This window comes from Psammomys obesus, unplaced genomic scaffold (assembly GCF_907164565.1).
Source record: "Psammomys obesus unplaced genomic scaffold, mPsaObe1.curated_primary_1811, whole genome shotgun sequence".
Lineage (NCBI taxonomy): Eukaryota > Metazoa > Chordata > Mammalia > Rodentia > Muridae > Psammomys > Psammomys obesus.
This window is the reverse complement of record NW_026593947.1, coordinates 2,694,189-2,714,385: the sequence shown is the minus strand read 5'-3', so window position 1 is coordinate 2,714,385 and position 20,197 is coordinate 2,694,189. Positions and strand designations below refer to the sequence as shown.

The window sequence follows — 20,197 nt, the reverse complement described above, 5'->3', positions numbered from 1 at the left end:
CAGGCACGACTCACGTTTTAGGCGTTCTGTGCGGGACTGGGTGGGAAGGGGCCCACTGTCCCCGTCCTCATGGACCCAGCCCTGGGGTGATGGGGACACTGTCCAGGGCTTAGACTGGTGAGTCACAGCTGCTGTGGTCCAGGTGTGCCATCCAGTTGCTGCACTCCTGACTGTCCTGGTAAACCCCTGACTGCAGAGTGAGACCACATGAAAGCCGTGACAGCTGCGCTCTCAGGCAGCCACCGCACACGCGTGTGTGTCTGCACGGCACACGCACTTGTTCTTGAGGGTGAGGGGTTGTGCCATCAGGGCATCCAATGTGTGTGTGTGTGTGTGTGTGTATACTTGTTGGTGTGTGTGTGTGTGTGTATGCATGCGCACATGTGTTAGCGGAAGCCCTAAGTCCATGTTGGCCATTTTCCTCGGTCTCTCCACACCTTGCTTTTTGAGACAGGCTCTCACTGGCCTGGAGCTCAGCGTTTCATGTAGACAAGCCTCAGGGCCCGCTGTCCTCGCCTCCTGTGCTGGGATTGACACGTGCACCGCTCCTGCTGTCGCTGCTGCTTTGTGCGGACGCTGGGATTGAACTCAGGTCCTCATGCTTGCTCGGCAAGTACCGTCCTGACTGGGCCACCTGAACAACGTGTTCTAAATGCAATTCTTTGTACTGTGTAGTTGTCCAAGGTGATCTCCCGGGTGCTAGAGTCACAGCGAGGGTGGCCGGCTTTTCTCAGGACACGGGATGGCACAGATGCAAGCCCAGCCCCCGTTCCACAGGAGCAGCATGGGATCCCTGCAGTCCTGTGCCCAGCCCCCGCCAGGCACCATCACTTCCTCAGAAGGTGTGATTTTTAATGCCACACAGGATCATGCTTGCAAAGTCCCCTTTTCCTTCCTGTCACTTACTTTGAGGTGTGAACTCAAGAAACGAGAATTCTATTGAAGCTCAGAGTACAATGAGCACAAACTTCCACAGTTCACGGCCAAGCGGCTCCACGGAAGTGTTTGAAATGCGAAGTGAGATCCCACAGACTTGTTTGGATTTGGGGAGGTTGGAGGGTCCCCAATTTTTTTTTTTTTTTTGGTGAAGGCAAACATCATCCAAAAAAGACCAGGTGGGCAAGGTGCTGTGACGACAAGGTTTGGCCATGAATTTCAGGCTGGCTTTAAACTGGCAACAATTCTCCTGCCTCAGCCTCCTGTGAGCCACACCTGGCTAAGGCCTTTGACTCTCTAGAGACCCTCTAACCTTAAAATATCCCCTGCTGATGTCAGGCTCAGGCATTCTGACCCCCCGTAGCTCGTGCTGGGAATCAGGGGCAAGCACTCGAATATCCGACTCACCCCGCCCCCCAGTCTGGCATGACCCGATGCTCGAAGCCATGGCAGTGCAGCGTTCTGGAAAAGGAGACGCCCTGGGTTGCCTCTGTCCCGAGAGGCACGCTCTGTATTTAGCCCATCTCCCTTCTCCCGAACCTTTATGTGTCAACTCTGGCAGAGCGGGGTCAGCAGATGTCATACTCAGCCCCTTGTTGCCAAGTAAGTGGTACCCACAGGGACAGCATGTGACTCCAACGGGAGCTCCTCACTGGGTGCCTCACGTGTGCTCAGGGGATGAGGTAAAGGCTGAGAGCCAGGCTCCCAGGGTCAGGGCTGGGCCGGGCCTGCCCATGGCGCTTCTCCCAATGACAGGCGCCGTGGCCAGCGGTGAACACTGGGAGGCAGAGGGAATCAAGCAGGGCCACGGCTGTCAGAGGCGGTGATGGGGGAGGTGATTGGTCCTTTCTCTGCTGAGTTTCTCACAGCAGTGTGACTGTGGAGAGCGGTCTGTCTGGAGAGGGGCTGGGGCTTTAGAGTCTGCTGAGTTCATCTTTCGTCTTTGCCTCAAAAGGAAATCTGGGTGAGGTCGGGAGGCTGCTCCGAGGGCAAAGCACAAGTCCTGAGTCTGGATCTCCAGCACCCACATAGAAGTGGGTGCGGTAGTGTGGTGTGAGTCCAGATCTGAGGAGAAGGAGACGGGATTCTTGGGGCTTGCTGGCACTCCAGGCTAGTCGGCCCGTGAGCTCCCATTTCAGGGGATGTGAGGTGGAGAGGCTCCTGATCCCAAATCCAGGCAACCGCTTCTCTCTTCTGCACCCCTGCCCCAATCGAGCACCAGACCCCCCGCTGGTGGTGGGACCCAAACCCTAGTCCTCTGGAAAAGCAGCCAGTGTTCTTAACGGCTGAGACATCCCTCCAGCCCCATGCCCCATCGCTTAGCCATCATTTCACAAAGGACGCTTGCCAGGAAAACGTGTTCTCGTCTCCAGCCTGCCCGCAGCTCTCTGTCTCAGTCATTCCTAGGCCCTTCCACACTCTCGGCTTAGCTTTGTGTGTTGTTGGCTTCATGTAGGGCAGCTGCACGTGGTCCGTCAGGACTTGGGTTGGGGAAGGTGTTCAGGCAGCAGCAGCCTTAGAAACTAGTCCTGGGCCAGCAAGGTGGCTCAGCATGCTAAAGGCACGGGCATCCCCAGCCAGGCACCTGAGCTCTCTCCCTGGACCCCACATCGAGGTGCCTCTCCACGTGCACCTTGAAACACACGCTCACTCACATACGTCATGCAGGTGTGTGCGTGCACACACACAAATACATACATACATAAATACGTACACACACGCACACAAACATACATACATACACACAAATACATACATACGTACATACATACATACATACATGAACAGATATTTTCAGAAAACCCTGCTGTTGTATTAGGTGGAGTTAACGGACGCCTGTGCAGACAGGCGTGAAACGGCTGTGTATATCCACACTTACTTTATAGGCGTGTTGATTTATGTGCCACGTGGGTGTGCAGGCACACCGCCAGAGCGTGAGAGCAGAAATCAGGGAGGACATCATTGTCCATTTCATCACTTTCCTCCTCCTCCAGGCAGGTCTGTTCCTGAACTGGGAGCTGGTCAGCTAGCCCAGACGGCCCTGCCATGTCCACGCCCTCAGAACCAGGGCTGCAGGTTTGGGGAAGCGCCTGGTCCTCGGGATGGCAGGACCAGCGCTCTTAACTGTCGGTCCAGCATCCCATGTACTTTAGGAGTGTGTACATATGTGTGTGCAAACCCTTTCTCTGGGGCCTCCACTGTCTTCCCTAGAAAGCACCTAACAGGAGCCTGTGTGTGTGTGTGCATATTTTTGGAAGAACATTCTGTCAGTGTGTGTGTCACAGAGCCTGTCCTCGAGCTGTTTCCATGTAGGTCAGCACATCTAAATAAACGGAAGACACATTCTGTGTCTCCTCCATACAACTGTGTGAGGATTCGGGACCCTCACCGCCTCGGAAGTACTGGGCTAGGAGCGTGTATCTATGCATGCTTTGCTGTCCTCCAGCGACCGGTGTTCTGGTGAAGCTTGTAGTCTTAGGGTCAGATAGGATGCTCTCTGCTTAAACAAGAAGAATCAAATCACCATTCTAATTTGTCTACAGTCCCCACTAATCAGCTGTAAACTGTCACATTAATTCAGAGTTTAGCGATGCTGAGAAGGAGCCATTTTTAATCATTTCTATTATGGAATGTTCTGCCCATGAGCAGGTGATTTTCTGGTTGAGTGGAGAAGATCTTAAAGGGACAGCGAAGGCTGCAGGTTCAGGAAGGGAACCCTGTTCTGTGCCAGAGGAGAGTTTCCCTCCAGTGCAAGAAGAGGGAGGTTCACAGATCTGTGTCCTCAGGAGGCCGTGGTTCATTTATTCATTTATTGTTAGCCGGGGGCTGGAAGTGTAAAGACAGACAGGTGGGCTCAGAGCAGCTGAGATAAGAAAGGGCCAGGAACTGAGGGAGCAGAGGGAGCGAGGGAGCGAGGGAGCGAGGGAGCGAGGGAGCAAAGGAGCAAGGGAGCGAAGGAGCCATATCTGCCTTCCCAGCGCTGTGTGGAGATTCACAGCTCCCCAGCTCCCGCTGCAGGACTTCCATGTTTTCCAGCATCTGCGCATGGACAGACAGCCCTTTGAGATTCCAGTCTGTGGATGAGAAAGCGAAAGCCAGAGCACATGACTGTCTTCTGTGACATGTTAGAAGGGCCAGAGGTCTCAAGTGTGTGTGCCCCAAATGGGCTGGGGCTCAGGCAGAAAGACTGGTGCTCAGGTGCTGTCAGCCGAGGACAGGGAGCCCACAGACGAGCACTGGCGTCAGTCAGGCTTAAAACACTTCTGCCGAGTTTTTTTAACAATGACTTTATTTTGACAGTTATTTTCTTAAAAATTGAATGTGTGTATGTATGTATGTATGTATGAATGTGTGTATTATGTATGTATGTATGCATGTATGTGTGTATTATGTATGTATGTGTGTGTGTATTATGTATGTATGTATGTATGTATGTGTGTATGTGTGTATTATATATGTATGTATGTATGTGTGTATTATGTATGTATGTATGTATGTGTGTATTATATATGTATGTATGTATGTGTGTATTATGTATGTATGTATGTGTGTATTATATATGTATGTATGTATGTATGTGTGTATTATATATGTATGTATGAATGTATGTATGTATGTGTGTAGTATATATGTATGCATGTATGTACTTATTGGGGCAAATGCGTGGCATGCATGCACATATCAGAAGAAAACGTTTGGAGTTGGTTCTCTCCTTCCTCAGTGTGGGTCCTGGAGGACCTCAGCCAGTGACCCACTATCCTCTTTAAGGGCACCCCTTCCCATGACCCAGCGGTCCCTGAACTCCACCTCTTCGGCACCCCACCACCTCCCCAAAGTGCCACTCTAGGGGCACGAGCCTTCAACGTAAGGATCTGCAGAAACATTCTAGATACAGCATGAGGCGGAAGGGCAGCAGGCAGAGGGGAGAGCCCCTTCCTTCCTGTCCACGAGGTGAGCACGATGACCTGCTCATGATTCCGCTGTGATGCACAGGCCCAAGGCCAAAGGGACAACTGACCACAGGCTCTCCCTCCCCAGGCTGTGAGCCACAGCCAACCTTTCCTCTGTGTGAGCTGGGCTCCTGAGGTGGCCGCTCCAGGAGCTGCAACTCCATGTGAGCCTCTGGCCTCAGAAGCGCCCATTATGAGCCATCTGCCACCAAGGGCATGCTCTGCGCTTCCTCTGAGCCACATCGTGGAAAGCCAAGTGAAACGGATACCTGGTTGAGCTTTCCGGTGTGCTGGTGTGCCCCACCCTGCTGGTTAGCTGTTGTCAGCTTGGCAGAGCTAGCGTCATCTGGGAAGAGGGAGTGGACGCCGGCTGAGGATTTGCCTCCTTGAGAGCGGCCGTTGGGAAGTCTGTAAGGTGCTTTCTTGGTTACTGATTGATCTGAAGGTGCCCAGGCACTGTGGGCGATGCTGTCCTTGCGCAGGTGGTCCCCAGTGGTATAAGAGAGGAGGCTGAGTGAGCCCCAGATAGCAAGCCAGCAAGGCTCTTCCTCCATGCGTTCACATCGGTTACTGTCACCGTGTTTGCATAGATGATGAACCTGTAAGCCAAATACAGACACGCCTCGCCACGTTGCTTTTGGTCATGGGTTTTATCAGAGCAGCAGAGAAACCTCACTAAGGCCAAGCGTGCGCCTTGTCCAGACAGAACAATTGTCAAAGGGCCGCTGAGATGGCTCTGTGGGAAAAGGTGCCTGCTGCCAAGTCTGAGAACCTGAACTGAATCCCCCAACACCCACATGAGGGGCAGAGAAAACTCCCACAGTCATCCCCCTGAACTAGACACACACACACACACACACACACACACACACACACACACACACACACACACTCAGAGAGAGAGCAACACAACAAAACACTAAACAAGATTTTAAAAAGAACAATTGTCAAAGAAATAACTATTTGTTTCCAAAGCTCAGTGGCTGCATTGTGCCTCTGGTTGGTACACAAGGCCGTTTGTGTGCTTGGGCTCCACTCAGGAAGAGCACAAGTGTTGGAGAGAAGCCGTTCTCTGGTGCCGTCTGCCACCGTCAGGCTCAGACTCACACACGATGTTCTCGAGGTAGCTCAGGTTGGTTCACAGCCACATCCTGCTTCCTTTTCAGGAGCGGCTTCCGTACCAGATCTCAGGTCCTGCCAGGGTGACAATCTTACACACCCCACAGATGGACTCAGTTCTGTTCACACAAGCATCAGGTCCTGATGGTACTGGGAGGGCTTCAGAGACTGAGCTCTGAAACAAGCAGACAGCCAGCCTAGCCTCGGGACATGGAGTTCAGAAGAGAAGAACAATGGCCCTCAACAAAGCAAGTGGGAACATGCCCACGTAAAATAAGCACCTGAACGAAGCTGGAAAGAGCGTGAAGGTGGCAGAAGGACTGCACGGAGGGTGGCAGAGGCTTTGCAGAAGGCTCTCCGGGTGCTGACAAGCAAGGGTGACGCCATGCACAAAGGTCAAAGGTCCTACATGAAGATGGTTGGCATGGAGGCAGCTTCTTCCAGTTCCTCCGGGGCAAGTGGGGTGTCTCAGAAGTCGCACAGGAGTCACTAAAACGAGGAAATGAGGACATGTTCTTCCTCAGCTGGCGAAAGTTTGTAGCTGAGACACACCCCCAAGGCTGTAGGTAGATTAACAAGGGGAAATTCCATGGGTTCACTAAGCCTGCAGGGGCACCTCGTGGGAGGAACGTGTTTCCACAAAGAGCATATTTTAGGGGGTGAAGGGACACAGCTGACAGTGTCCCAAGGTGAGAAGTTCAAGGGAAGAACTTCGGGACCCACTGGTCCTGAGTCTCCGAGCTGATAAGGAAGCCTTGGAAGGAAGGGCAGGAGGAAGTCAAAAGGACATTTGTTCTTGAGAATCTCTATTTGGCTTTTAGGCAAACAGAAGGCATAGAGTCCCCCCTGCTATGTCCAAGTCTCTCAGACCCCAAAAGCCAGCAAGAAGCTGATTCTGATGCAAATGCAGTCTTTATTACAGGCTGGAGCTCAGGCCCACATCCTCACGATGTAGCAGTTTGGTTCTTGAGTGCAGATCCCTGAGCTCGGGACAGAGGGGTTTTTATTTAGGGTTACATCAAGGTTCTGGAAATTCCAGCTTGGCAGCTCTGTAACTGATTGTTTGCCTGAGTTTGTTTTACTCAACCTACTGTAAAGAACACCTGGGTGAACTCCAGGGGTTCACTGATAAGCCGTTGCTAGGGGTGATGGGTAAATTTACCAGGGGAGAGTGGTCAAAGCACAGTTCTGTGGCTTTCTCCGCACTGTTCCTTGGATGGGGGACTTTATTGTCTTTTTCCTGGAATTGCTGACCTATGGCCTGGTTCCGGGGACTGAGGACATTTTGTGGGGTGTCAGGCCTGGTCCTCCTCTCACACCTTGCATTTGATCATCAAAGAGTCCTTTGTAGTCTGGAGAAATTATATTCACACACATATATATATATATATATGCCTATTATCGTCCAGGACTGTAACAAGATACTTGACAATCATTTATAAAGAGGAAATGTCTGTTGTGGCATACTTACTGGCCCATTGCCTTTGCTTTAGGCCTCTGATGAGGCAGAGAGCAAGTGGAGGGTAAAACTGCTCAGCTGGGCTGAGTGGCCAGGACGCCCACTTTACAGCCTCCCCAGGACTGGTCCAGATTACCCTGCACTGCACAGTGCCTGAGATTTATGTGGGTGCCGAGGGCTCAGCTGGCTCCTAGTGTTTCCATGGCAGGTTCCTCAGTGGCTGAGAAGTCTCTGCAGCCCCTAGAGCATTTTCACAGCCTCTGGAAAGGAAGAGAAATGCAAGGTAGACTGGCTGGGTGAGAAGGGGGGGATGAAGCCTGGGGTGTCAGTGGGACAGGAAGGGTCCATGGAGGAGAGCCGTCAGCCCTTAATCCTGGCTGAGGTCAACAGTCTTGGATGTTTTCACCTGAACCAGAAAACAGGGTGTGGTGCGCCCAGTGGTCACCTTCGAAGGAATTAAGTCAGAGTTTCCACAGACTTTTCTATTGACGTCACCTGCAGCTGGTTAAACGCTTTTAACTGTCTTTTCACCCACCGGCCTGTGTACTGATTTTAAGGCAGCTCAGACTTTTTCTCTATCAATGCTGTCAGGACCACTGTGGAGGGCGTTATCCTAAACGCTGTGGCTGGAATTAAACTGCACAGAGGACAGAGTGGAGCAGGCAGCGCCGCACACGGAGATCTCGGAAGATGATCCTGTCCCCCCCCTCCTCCCCAGGTGTGAAGCTCCCGAGCACACCAACTCTCCTCCTGTAGCCTAGGGACGATTGTGAGTCTCGGGAGTGGAGGTGGCAGATTGGGTCCTCCACAGGCCCCCATCCCCGTCCCATCACACTGCATGAGGGCTGAGGACCGCTCTGTTTAGGGCCCTCGTGATCACCCGAGGCTCTTTCGGGCAGGGGCACACCGCAAATGCGGCATTTGGAAGTGGAGCCTGGGCTGGAGGGACACAGTGTTAAGGGCACAGTGGGCAGCTCACAACCCTCTGTAACTCACCTCCATGGGATCTGTCACTCTCTGGGCATCCGAGTGTACTACACAGTACACACACCCACGTACACACCCACACGCAAGTGAAAATAAGGTAAATCCTAACGGAAACAGCGCCTCTTGTCACCAGCATCTTGAATTACCTCTGGAGTCTGTCTTCCCAGCTCACGGTGCCTGGCAGTTCCCAGGGGAAGGAGATGAAATCCCGGTGGTAGAGGACATGCCTTAGATCAGCAGTCCTGAGCGTGACCTTGGGCTTCCAGAGAGCCTCCGTCTGTCCTTCCCGCTGGCCTCCCTGGGGTTTCCTCACAGCCTCCGTCTGAGAGCCTCCGTCTGTCCTTCCCGCTGGCTTCCCTGGGGTTTCCTCACAGCCTCCGTGTTGCTAACACGCCGAGGTGGGAACTGGGATGACTCAGTGTCTAAGAGGGCTGGCAGAGCAAGCATGAGGACCTGGGTTTAGAACCCTGACACCCACACAAACGGCAAGGGGCGGCCTACAGCCACCCTCCCTCTCCACCCCCACCCTGCCCTATCCCCCACCCCTCCTCTCCACCCCCACCCTGCCCTATACCCCACCCCCTCATACCCCACCCACACCCTACCCTATCCCCCACCCCCCTCCTGCTCCACCCCCTCCCTACTCTATCCCCCACCCTTCTCCTACCCCACCCCCACCCTACTCTATCCCTCACCCCCCTCCTACCCCACCCCCACCCTACTCTATCCCCATCCCCCTCCTGCCCCCACCCCCACCCTACCCTGTCCCCGACCCCACACTGTTTGGGGCAGACAGGACGATGCACAGGTCACCGGGTGGGTGACCGAATGGGTTTCAAGGCCTGAGCGTCCGTCCTGGGCCTCCTTCCCAGCATGCACCTCGCTGACCATGGAGAAGGTGTATTGGTCCTTTGTTCTGTGTCTTGTTACTGAAAAGAAACAAGGGGCGCATCCTCCCCGGGGGAGTGGGCACCCTCAGGAGCCGGGAAAGGTGAGGCTGTTCTAGATCTGTATGCTCTGCTGTGCCCTGTGAGAGTCCACAGAGGCTCCCTGAGATGCCAAGGAGGTAATTTAAGCCAGAGGACCGTGTCAGCACAGCCTCAGGGTTCAGGTGTGAAGTGTGCCCAGTCTCCTGTGTCTGCACCATTAGTCCTGAGACGCTAGTGCTGAGAGACCTGACCCAGCTGGAGAAAGTGAGTCCCTGGAGGGCACGACCAGCCCTGCCTCCTGCTCAGCCCTGCTTCCTGCCCAGCCCTGCCTCCTGCCCCAGGTTCACTACATCATGATTCTGTCACCAGCAGCTCAGACACCAGCAGCTCAGACAGGAGCTAGTCCCGTCGGCCACCATTCCATCCCCACGTCGGTGGACTGTGTCACCCCGGGCACCCATGGGCTCCCAGGCTGCTGCTCTCCGAGATTCCATCACGGTAGTGAGCAGGCAGCCAGTTCCAGCCCCGGACTAGAGACCGCTCAGCACAGCGCTGGGGCAGAGGCCTGAAGCCTCTCCTCACATGGCTCCACAGTCTTGAGCCAGAGCAGCAGGCACAAGCACCCCTGTGCTCAGCCTGACAGAGTTCACGCCCTCCTGCCCAGGGGATGGTGCCGCCAACTCTCAGCGGGGCCTTTCCACACCAGGCGTGACCCAGACGCCGCAGCCCACACAGACATGCCAGCCTGACCCCGACAGTCCTCGGCTCTCTCCCAGGGGGGTCTCGAGTGTGCCAAGTTGGCAATTAAAATTAACCCTTACACTTCCCACTCTCCAAAGTGATTTACAAACACCAAGCGGGTAAACAAAACGGCCCTGGGCCAGCGTCCATTCATGCTTGTGATTTTTAGTCTCTCAGCTGGGTGTGTTCCAGGTGTTTTCTCTGCAGCCAATCCAGGTGCTATGTGGTGACGACATGTATAGCTTGAAAGTATCATTATAATAAATGAGATTTCCTCAACTTCTAATGAAAAGAGGTAGCAAAAGGTGAGGGTGAAAATTATAGACCCAAGCTGTGAGTGTGTGTGTGTGTGTGTGTGTGTGTGTGTGTGTGTGTGTGTGTGTGTTAGAGGAGAAGCTTGGGCACCGTTTCTCACGTGCCATGGCTTGTTCTGTGACGGTGTCTCACTGGCGGAGGCTTGCCGACCGAAGCCTCGGCCTGGATTACACGGCACGCCGCAGTGCCTAACTTTTCCCGGGCTCTGAGGACGAAGCACAGGGACCATCTCCCCACCCCGTGTCCCCGAAAGCTGCTGGCTTTCCTGTCCCCTCCCCCACAAACACCCAGGTCTCGAGCCTTATTGAAATAGGTGAGACAGGGCAGTCAGCTGTGTGATGAAGCCGTCAGTTTCTTCTTTCTTGACATGTTTATTTTTAGTGCACGCCGCAGTGTGTAGGTCCCCCCCCCCCCCCCGCAGCAGAGTCTGTGATTCCCCGGGAATGAACTCACAGGCAGTTGTGAACGGCCCATTGGTGCTAAGAACAAAGCCCCCATCCTCTGCAACAGCAGAAGGTGCTCTTAGCCCCGGAGCCGTCTCCTCTCTCCGGCCTCGTGTAAGACTTTCAAAAGTGGCTAAGGCTCAAAAATACCCCCTGGAAGGGAACAAATTCACACACATGCCCGCTCACCCCCACCATAGATGGCCCATTTCTCCTTCACAAATTGCCAAAGCCATTCTTGTCCCTGGAGGTCTCTGCTGAGGCCTGCGGCTGCTCTCACCTCCTCACCCTCAGTCTCAAGCTCCTAACTCTGCTCCTGCATGTCCTCAGAGCCTGCTCAGCTCTGCTCACTGGCTGAGTCCCCTGGTGCCCAATGACAGCCCTGCCTTCCAGGGCCCAAGTGTGGCCTGCCTGACAGCCGCTCTCACTCCTTCCCGTCAGCCTTTCCGTGTGCAGCCTGAGCCTGCATCTTTCACGCTGTGTGGAAGCCCCGGCCCTCCGGCCCTCCAAATGTCAAGCTTGAAATTAGCCTCAGCTCCCAGGAGCTGCTGGCTGTGTGGGCACCAGATGGAGTCAGGAACTGGTGCTCAGAAAGATGGCGCTTGGCCAGTGGGGACACGTGCCACAAAAGCATGTGTATGTGAGTGGATATGTACGTTTGCACGTGGCTTCAGAAGATCCGTGGCTCACTCGTGAGCTGTGCGCCTTCTGGGGCAAGCAATCAGGACCATCAAGGGATATTTGCGTGTGTGGGTGTGTGAGTGTGTTTACTCATGGTGTGTTTCAGAAGAGGACACGGGGTATCCTGGTCTATCACGCCACCTTTTACTCCCATGAGAGACAGGCTCTCTCAGTGAATATGAGGTGGCTTGTCAGCAGGCCTCAGGGGTCCTCTCGTCTTCCCAGCCTCCTGCTGCAAACAACTTTGTCATGGCCTTAAGACAGTTTTGTTTTGTTTGATTGTTTGTTTGACAGCAGACACTTGAGAATGAAAGTTTGACTCTACACCTGAAAGACTGTGGAACTGTTCTTTCTAAACGAGATACATTCCCCAAACCTCATTTTGAAACCCCTTTCAATTATGCTAACTTTTCAGAACCTCACTGTTTTTAAGTGCACTTAGTTCTCTCTCCTGAGCCACCTTGTTCAGACACATCTGCCCTCATGGCCTCAACACATGGTCCAGAGAGCCTCCTGCCTGGCTGAGCTCTCTCTTGCCCAAATTTGTTCCCCAGGAGATTGCTCTGATGATGATGTTGAGGAAAACAGTGCTATGTTCTGACGAGTCCTGAGTAACTGTTGTGGTTTGTGGTGGATTGTGGGGCCTCCGAATGTCTGTGGGGCACTGTCTGGGGCTCTGGGTGTGCCCTCAGGGTGGAGAAGGGCCAAGGGTGTTCAGAGTGTCCCTAGGCCTGTGACTCACTGGGATTGTGCTTTCTGTGCCTTTACCGTGTCTGCCTCACTCTGCAGCCTTCCCTCTCATCAGCCTGCTTCCCTGCACACACCTGTGCCTGTCAGTCAGTCAGTCAGTCAGTCAGTCAGTCAGTCTTTCTGGAACATTCTGTGAGTCATCTGCTCAGATGGGGGTTCGGCCCCTGGGTAGACCCTGACGAGGCTCCCCTGAGGCGTGGGCAGGGCCCAGCCCTGCTGGGTACTCCTTGGTCTGAGGAGGTCTAGGTGCTGTCTGTTAGCACACACCCCCTCCCCTGCCCAGCCCTGTGCTGTGTCTGCTGGGCTGACAGGAGCTGGAGCGGGTGGACTCTCCAAGTGTAAGCAGAGAGCTAACACTTGGGATGCCCTGTGACAGGCTGATTGTGTCTCAGCAATGGCGTTGAGGACTGGGTTCCAACCCTGACTCTCACCTCAGGCGGCTCTTTCTGGTCTCTGCAGGGCTCTGCATCCATGTCCATGCTCACATGGACACGCATTTGCAGGCAGTATTTTACAAAGGTTGCGTTTTTAAGTAAGTGATAAGAATAAGAACATGGGGCACCCTCCCCATGATGAACACGGGACGTATGTACGTGGCCCAGGAGCCCAGGCTCCTTCCTACCCAAGGCCACGGTGGCTCCTTCTTGGCTGTTGTGGGTAACTGATTTTCTGTTTGCTGGAGCTTGTTTGGCCTGGCCTTGGGGTGTCGGGAACATTGTGAATGGAGCCTTTCTTGTTGTCTGGGTCCCTGCCTTTAACTCTCTGAGGATCCACAGATCTCTTACCCCACTAAGGACTCTCGACTGTTGAATTTTACAGCCGTCGGGAGGCCCGAGACTCCACGGGCTCACACCCAGCACCTCATGCTCCTCCTCCTCGTGGCTGCGAAGCGTGTTGTTTCAGCTCACCCTCTGGTTCCCAAGTGCTCACTGAGCCTTTCCCTTGCAGGCTACGGGCACACGGTGCCCTTGTCAGACGGGGGCAAGGCCTTCTGCATCGTCTATTCGGTCATCGGCATCCCGTTCACGCTGCTCTTCCTGACGGCGGTGGTCCAGCGCGTCACCGTGCACGTCACCCACAGGCCCGTGCTGCACTTCCACGTCCGCTGGGGCTTCTCCAAGCAGGTGGTGGCCGTGGCGCACGCCGTCCTGCTGGGGCTGCTCACGGTGTCCTGCTTCTTCTTCATCCCGGCCGCCGTGTTCTCGGTGCTGGAGGAAGACTGGAACTTCCTGGAGTCCTTCTACTTCTGCTTCATCTCCCTGAGCACCATCGGCCTGGGGGACTATGTCCCGGGGGAGGGCTACAACCAGAAGTTCCGGGAGCTGTACAAGATCGGCATCACGTGTGAGTACTGCACAGGCCGTCCTGGCGAGTCTGTCTGTCCCTCCTCCCTCGCGCCATGTCATCTGGGTCCCACGGTCGCCCTCAGTGCCTGCTTGCTTTCTCTTCCACACGCTTTCCCCTTCCTCTGCCTTCCCGTGGCTGTTCCTCTTCGCCATTGCCTATCACAATTCTATGGCTCCGTTTTTGTCTCCTGCACTGCTGAGCTTCCCGGATGGGTGTGTTTCTGTGAGGGGTGTCCCTGTGTGTGGAAGCCAGGGCACACCCTCCCGGTCCTGTCTCTGGCACCTCCTTCCATCAGTTTGACACAGGGTCTCTCTGGCTCACTGCTCCATCAAAGCCACCTAGACGGGCTGAGCAGGGCCCCCCGGACCACCTGATCCCCCTGGGGATGACAGCTCAGGCGGGGACCCCAGCTTCCCCGGGGATGACAGCTCAGGCAGGGGCCCCAGCGTCCCCGGGGATGACAGCTCAGGCCGGGGCCCCAGCGTCCCCGGGGATGACAGCTCAGGCAGGGGCCCCAGCGTCCCCGGGGATGACAGCTCAGGCCGGGGCCCCAGCGTCCCTGGGGATGACAGCTCAGGCCGGGGCCCCAGCTTCCCCGGGGATGACAGCTCAGGCGGGGCCCCAGCGTCCCCGGGCTTGAAGGAGCCATCTCAGGGTTTACACTGTCAGCTCTTCACTGCCCAAGTGAGTGTCTCCTTCCACAAACAGTGCCACAGCCACAGGAGTCGATGGTCACCAAGGTGACTTACTCAGCACAGTCACATATCTTCCACACAAGAAAATAAGCCCCAGCTGGCTGTCAACATCATGTTCCTTAACTTTCTAGGACATTTCTCAGAGTGGCTGCCAGCCTGGCTTGCGCGTCCTTCTGTTCTGAAGTTACCTGGCATCACTCTTCTTCAGAATTCATGTGTGGGAAGTGAAGTAGGTGACACAGGTTCAATTAAAGTGGCTGCCGCACCAGTGTGAGCACCGAGCCAGACCCTGGCATCCCCCTAGGAAGCGCTGGGCTGGGGCGGTTAGGGAGGACCCCAGCGTGGCTGGCTGCTCGGTCTGGCTGTTGAAGACGCTCTCCACCTCTGCATCCACACACACACTCACCAACAAACACGCCTGCATGCACACTCGCCCATACAACACACAGTGGGGAAATCATGGGGTGGAAGAAACTGGTGGTTCTCTGTGTGTGCGCGCCAGGTGTGCTCAGGGCGTGTTATCGAACAGTCACAACCATTTCCTGCCTTCTCTAGAACCTCTTCACCTGTGACCCAGCTTCTAGGAAGCCGGAGCCACACCCCGCCTTGTTGTTTTAATCCCACGAAGTGGTTGGCTGAGCCATGTGTCTCAGTATTTCCCTGAAACGGGAGACTCACCAGAACAAAGCCTGCTCACAAATGCCCAGCACTTTCTGAGGCTTCTGGCCACAGTCCAGGCCTAGTAAATATTTGCCAGAGTCCTGGGAGGAGGGTTTCGCACCTTTTATAACTTTAGAATCTGTGTGTGACTTGGGGACCACCCCCAGCCCACCCGCCTGGCCTGGTGTTAAGCTGCCTCTGATTTAGCAGCATGATGATCCTGCTCGGAGAGGAGATGTGGTGTTTATACTTATATTTGAGATCTTGCTAAGGTAGGATTACTGGCCCCAAGTGAACACACATTTTTGTTACTCACAGGTTATAACTCTGAGGTCCCCACATAAGACACATGTCCAAACAGTCGCCACCTCCGTTCCCACCTCCTCGGTGGCCAAAAAAGCCTTAGACCCTCTGTGAAGTTGACAACAGAGACACAGCTCAGCCATCTTTGAAGCTGCCAGGCTATCGCCTGAGCCCCATTTCACTTTCTGATTTCTTCATGAGCTAGAGAAGTAGGCTGTCCCAGCGGTCACAGCTATGTCTCTCCATGTAATTGCCCTGGTCTTCCTGATGCGTGAGCTGTCTTGACTTTCCACGGCATGCTGACCCCTCCCGTCCTGCTCCCTCCTCACGGTGAACCCTTTTCCGGGCGATGAGCAGGACAGGCTTCATGCTCAGAGTGCTCAGCGCTTACGCATCTAAGGAATGAGTGTTCCGATGTTGCAAGTAGCCCGAAACCCCATGGGTACCTGGGCCAGCATTCCAGAGTCTGGTTAAATAATAACCAAGCTGGGGGTAGATCTGGCTACTGCCAAACACGAGTCACCGTGGCACCAGCTTACGGTCAAAACAGACAATCAAAGTCGGAGGTCCCAAAACTCTGCCGGGCGTACCCAGGGTCCAAGCCCCAACGTGTAAAATTTACCTTTCCCTGTTGTGCATTTGGGAATCTTCCTTTTATGCCTTATTACTGGGGCATGAAATGAGGGTTTCAGATGTTCGAAGCTCCAATTTCCTGTCCCTTTCTGTGAATTTTTTTTTTTTTTTTTTGTTGAAACTGACTTAAAAATCACTGTTTGCCCATCACAAGTTCTAAGAAATAGTGCTCATCCCTCAGGAACGAGAAAACTGGAGTTATGTAGTACATGGTTCGCTTGCCAAACACTGACAGTGACTGGCAGGAGGCTTAGGCGGCAGAAATCAGCACAATACTCTTGAGTGCTTGGATAGGTGCTTATGGAACATGAAAACTGTTTTGTGACTCTCTGATTCTAAAGCCAGCGAGGAAAGGGCCACATTGGGAGACTGTCAGGAGTCATTTGACTTAAGCCACATTAGCAGCAATCGATTGCTTTAGTCCTCTAAAAACTGAAGACAGGGGAGGGCAGGACCCAGGGTGGGGGCAGGACACCTGAGGAGGACGGGATCCCTGGAGAGGGGCGGGGTGCCAGGAGGGGGTGGGGAGCCGGGAAAAAGCGGAACCCCTGGCTTCAGGTCGTAGCCTTAGCGGTGCTGAGCAGCAAATTAACAGTGGGTGACTTTGAGAAAGGCAAGAAGAGCCCGGCTCAGCAGTGGGCACTGTGCAGAGGGGGAGCAGGCATGAGGCTGGACCAAAGCTCCATCTGTGTGGGCAGGAGGCAGGTGAGGCTGCTGGGTCCTCCTACACAGAGCAAAGGCATCACCTGGGGAAAGTGCAGACGGGGGCATTGGAGACCCCAAGTAGTGCTTCCCTGGAACAAAAATGACCTCCCCCGGATTAAGAAGGGAGAAATTGCAGTCCTAATAGCTTACCGTAAGGAGTAATTCCACCAGCGTAATTTACTACGAAACAGATGTCCCATGAATTTAATGTTACCATAATTTAATTCGGATCTGACAGTCCAGGTTTAGGGAGAGCCGACTTGTTGTACGGTGGATTTGGTCCTTTTGAAAATAGCAGTTCCAGTCGTGTAAATACTTCCCTCAGTTAGCAGCATGCAACTTTCTACAAGGTGAAGGGCTGCTGAAAAGCTAATAGGATGATTTCATACTTAGATTCATGTATCTGGACATACGATTGTGTTTAAACACTGGGAATGTTCCCTCAGAACGAGGCAGAGGCAGCTGTCTCTCAGTCCGTGTTCCCTGGCCTGTTCCAGGCACTGTGCAAACGGCAGGAAGCAGCAGTCCATTCCTGATGATGCTGATTTAATTCCAGTTCCCGGTGTCTTTTAGTGCTGAAGGCTAATGACCACTTTAATGTCTGATATCAAATAAAGAGTGTTTAACACTTAAAGAAATTTGAAGCCAGGCCTGGGGAGATGGCTCTGTGGGTATGGGTGATCACCGCAAGCATGAGGACCTGAGTTCGAATCCCCTGCACCCACATACAAAGCAGCTCCAGTGCTGCTGAGGTAGAGACAGAGGGCTCACAGGGGCTTGCTGCTGCTAGCCTAGTGCCAGGGTCAGTGGGAGCGATAAAGTGGACAGTGACAGCAGGACATCCAGTGTCCTCTGACCTCTGCACTCATGTGCCTGGAGCTCACACCATCCTATGTGCATGAAGCTCACACACACCTGAAGCCTGTCACTAATCCAGTCCTCTGGAGGGTAAGTCATCTCGGTGTTTTTCTCTGTGTTCCTCCGTGAGCCGTGGACTCCAGACATTCCTAGAAAAAGCTGGCAGCGGAGCCGCTGGGGAACGCTTGTGCGTGGTGTGTGTGTGGGGGGGTCATTCTGTCGTGACCGGGCGGTGATGAGGTCAAACTGAGACTCTGCCCGCTTTCCGCCTGGCAGGTTACCTCCTCCTGGGACTCATCGCCATGCTGGTCGTCCTGGAGACCTTCTGTGAACTCCACGAGCTGAAGAAGTTCAGGAAAATGTTCTACGTGAAGAAGGACAAGGACGAAGACCAGGTTCACATCATGGAGCACGACCAGCTCTCCTTCTCCTCCATCACGGAGCAGGCGGCCGGCCTGAAGGAGGATCAGAAGCAAAGTGAGCCCTTCGTGGCCTCCCAGTCCCCGCCCTACGAGGACGGCCCTGCCAGCCAGTGAGCGGCCACCAGGTGACTGGCCGGTTCTCACTGGAGATGACCCCAAGAGGACGCTATTCTAAGAAGTATCTGCTGTTAACACTATTTCAAAACACGGCTTTGGGTTCTCGGGATGGGTGCCTAACCCACTGCGAATGAGGTGTGCACCTGTGACCCACGGAGACGCCATCACCGGGACGTCACACACTGGGACGGACACTTGAAGCAGTGCCCTGCGGCGGATGGAGGCAGATTTTATAGGTGACTGGGGAGCCTGGGTTTGCATCCAGCCATTTTGCTGAAGCTAAATAGCAACATTTATATTTAAAACAGACAAAAACTATAGAGATGTATTTTATACATAGGCTTCGGTGTCCTGCCTTGCATGTGTCTGTCCAAAATGATTATTTTTGTAGAGTCTAAACCAAGTCTGTTTATAATGTGCACACAGGACATAGAAATGTTTATATCCTGTGTGTGTAGGCCAGCAGAGCTCCCTAGACTTCGTAAGCCAAGATAAGGACGCGGAATTGCCAGCACGCTAGGAGGCATCACAAACTCAAGAGAAACTCCGCATGCTCTTCTGTGGCCGTGTACGGCTCTACCCTCTCAGGGTGGTGTGGGACCAGATGGCCAGCGAGGAGGCGAGAGTGTCCGGAAGGCACACACTGTTCGTACCCACCTCACACTAAAGCACAGCACACCAGGGCAGCGCCCCGAAGGACGGGTTATGTCAGGCTAAGCCGAGGAGTCTCCGCTTAGAGCTGAAATCAATAAAGTCACGGCAGGCTGCGGTCCCCGGCTCCTGTGCCTGATGTTCTCGTCTCCGTGTCCACGTAGGACACACTTTAGAGTGACAGCCCACGGTCTGTCCGGGGTACCGAAAGCGCTAAAAATCAGGAAGGCCCTGCGTGTGACACGCTCTCTGACACCTCTGTCTTGCGGCCCTGGGTTGTACCCAGAGGTAATTTACCCGCCTGACGATGACTGGGCACACTCCCTGGTTACAGGGGCGGCCTCATCACACCCGGTGGGTGGCTCCCCACCTCCTCAGCCCCTGCTGCCCCCTTTAGAACTAGCGAGGCAGCATTGGCCACTCCTTAAAAGTCCAGTGACTTAGACACCTCTCCCTAGGCTCTGCCCCTTAAAGGTCCCACCTCTCCCTAGGCTCCGCCCCTTAAAGGTCCCACCTCTTCCTAGGCTCCGCCTTAAAGGTCCCACCCTTACCTAGGCTCCGCCTCTTAAAGGTCCCACCTCTCTCTAGGCTCCGCCTTAAAGGTCCCACCTCTCCCTAGGCTCCGCCTTAAAGGTTCCACCTCTCCCTAGGCTCCGCCTTTAAGGGTCCATCACCTAATAGTGGCACACTGGGAGAAGGCTTGCAGCTCCCTAACCCTTGGGAGAACCCCGCACTCAAACTCCAGCCCTGGGGCGTCTCTCTGCAGATATTACGATCAGACCAATTCTGCTCTACTCCAGGAAGAGGAGAAGCTGAGCTTTCTAAGCACAGTCACTATTCTTCTGAAAGACAGCCCTGTTTCTATTTGTTGTAAATCCTGTGCCTTGGGACATGTACACAGTGTACCTTTCAGGCAACGAGAAAGGAGATTCTTAGAAATTAGAAGAGGGCAGAGCGGCTGAGGGAGTGAAAGCGAAACTCCTCCCGCCTTGTAAAGCTGCCAAGGTCCAGGACCCTGTGTATAAACTGCCGGTCTTTGTCTCACATAGGACAGCTCAGGGTCACCAGGACCGGCCCTGGGAGGGGGAACAGGACAGCTGTGTCTCAGGATTCCATCATCTCCTGGTTCCTTGTTCTTGGAGTTCACTGCTGAGGAGCTGGAGGGGAGGGACAGACGCCCTCAGTTCAGGAAGGGGCTCCTTTGGGGTGTTGCTTCCAGAGTGAGTTTAAGGCAAAAACGTCGTACGGACATGGAGCTGAAATTAAAGCCTGCCTTCCTCACCTTTGTCCACGTGTGCCCCGGACCTGTGACCTGCCCTGCCTCCCCTGATCTACTTCCCAAAGGGTTTACTTTATGGAACTCTTTTACAGTACTTTTTGGTGTTCAACCTCCTTGGAGGTTGAACCCAGGGTCGCACACACACACACCCCAGGGTCTACACACACACACACACACACACACACACACACACACACACCCCAGGGTCCACACACAC

General features: G+C 54.2%; 1 protein-coding gene across 1 annotated transcript in view; it reads left to right on the top strand.

Annotated features, from left to right (window-relative positions):
• The window catches only part of Kcnk1 (potassium two pore domain channel subfamily K member 1), a 31,510-nt gene extending 12,690 nt beyond the window's left edge, over positions 1-18,820 (top strand). The window contains exons 2-3 of the mRNA XM_055617588.1: positions 13,259-13,654; positions 17,788-18,820. Of these exons, the coding sequence (XP_055473563.1) occupies positions 13,259-13,654; positions 17,788-18,047 (656 nt within the window). The 3' untranslated portion in view covers positions 18,048-18,820. The remainder of the gene's footprint in view (positions 1-13,258; positions 13,655-17,787) is intronic.
• The last annotated feature ends 1,377 nt before the right edge of the window (positions 18,821-20,197 follow it).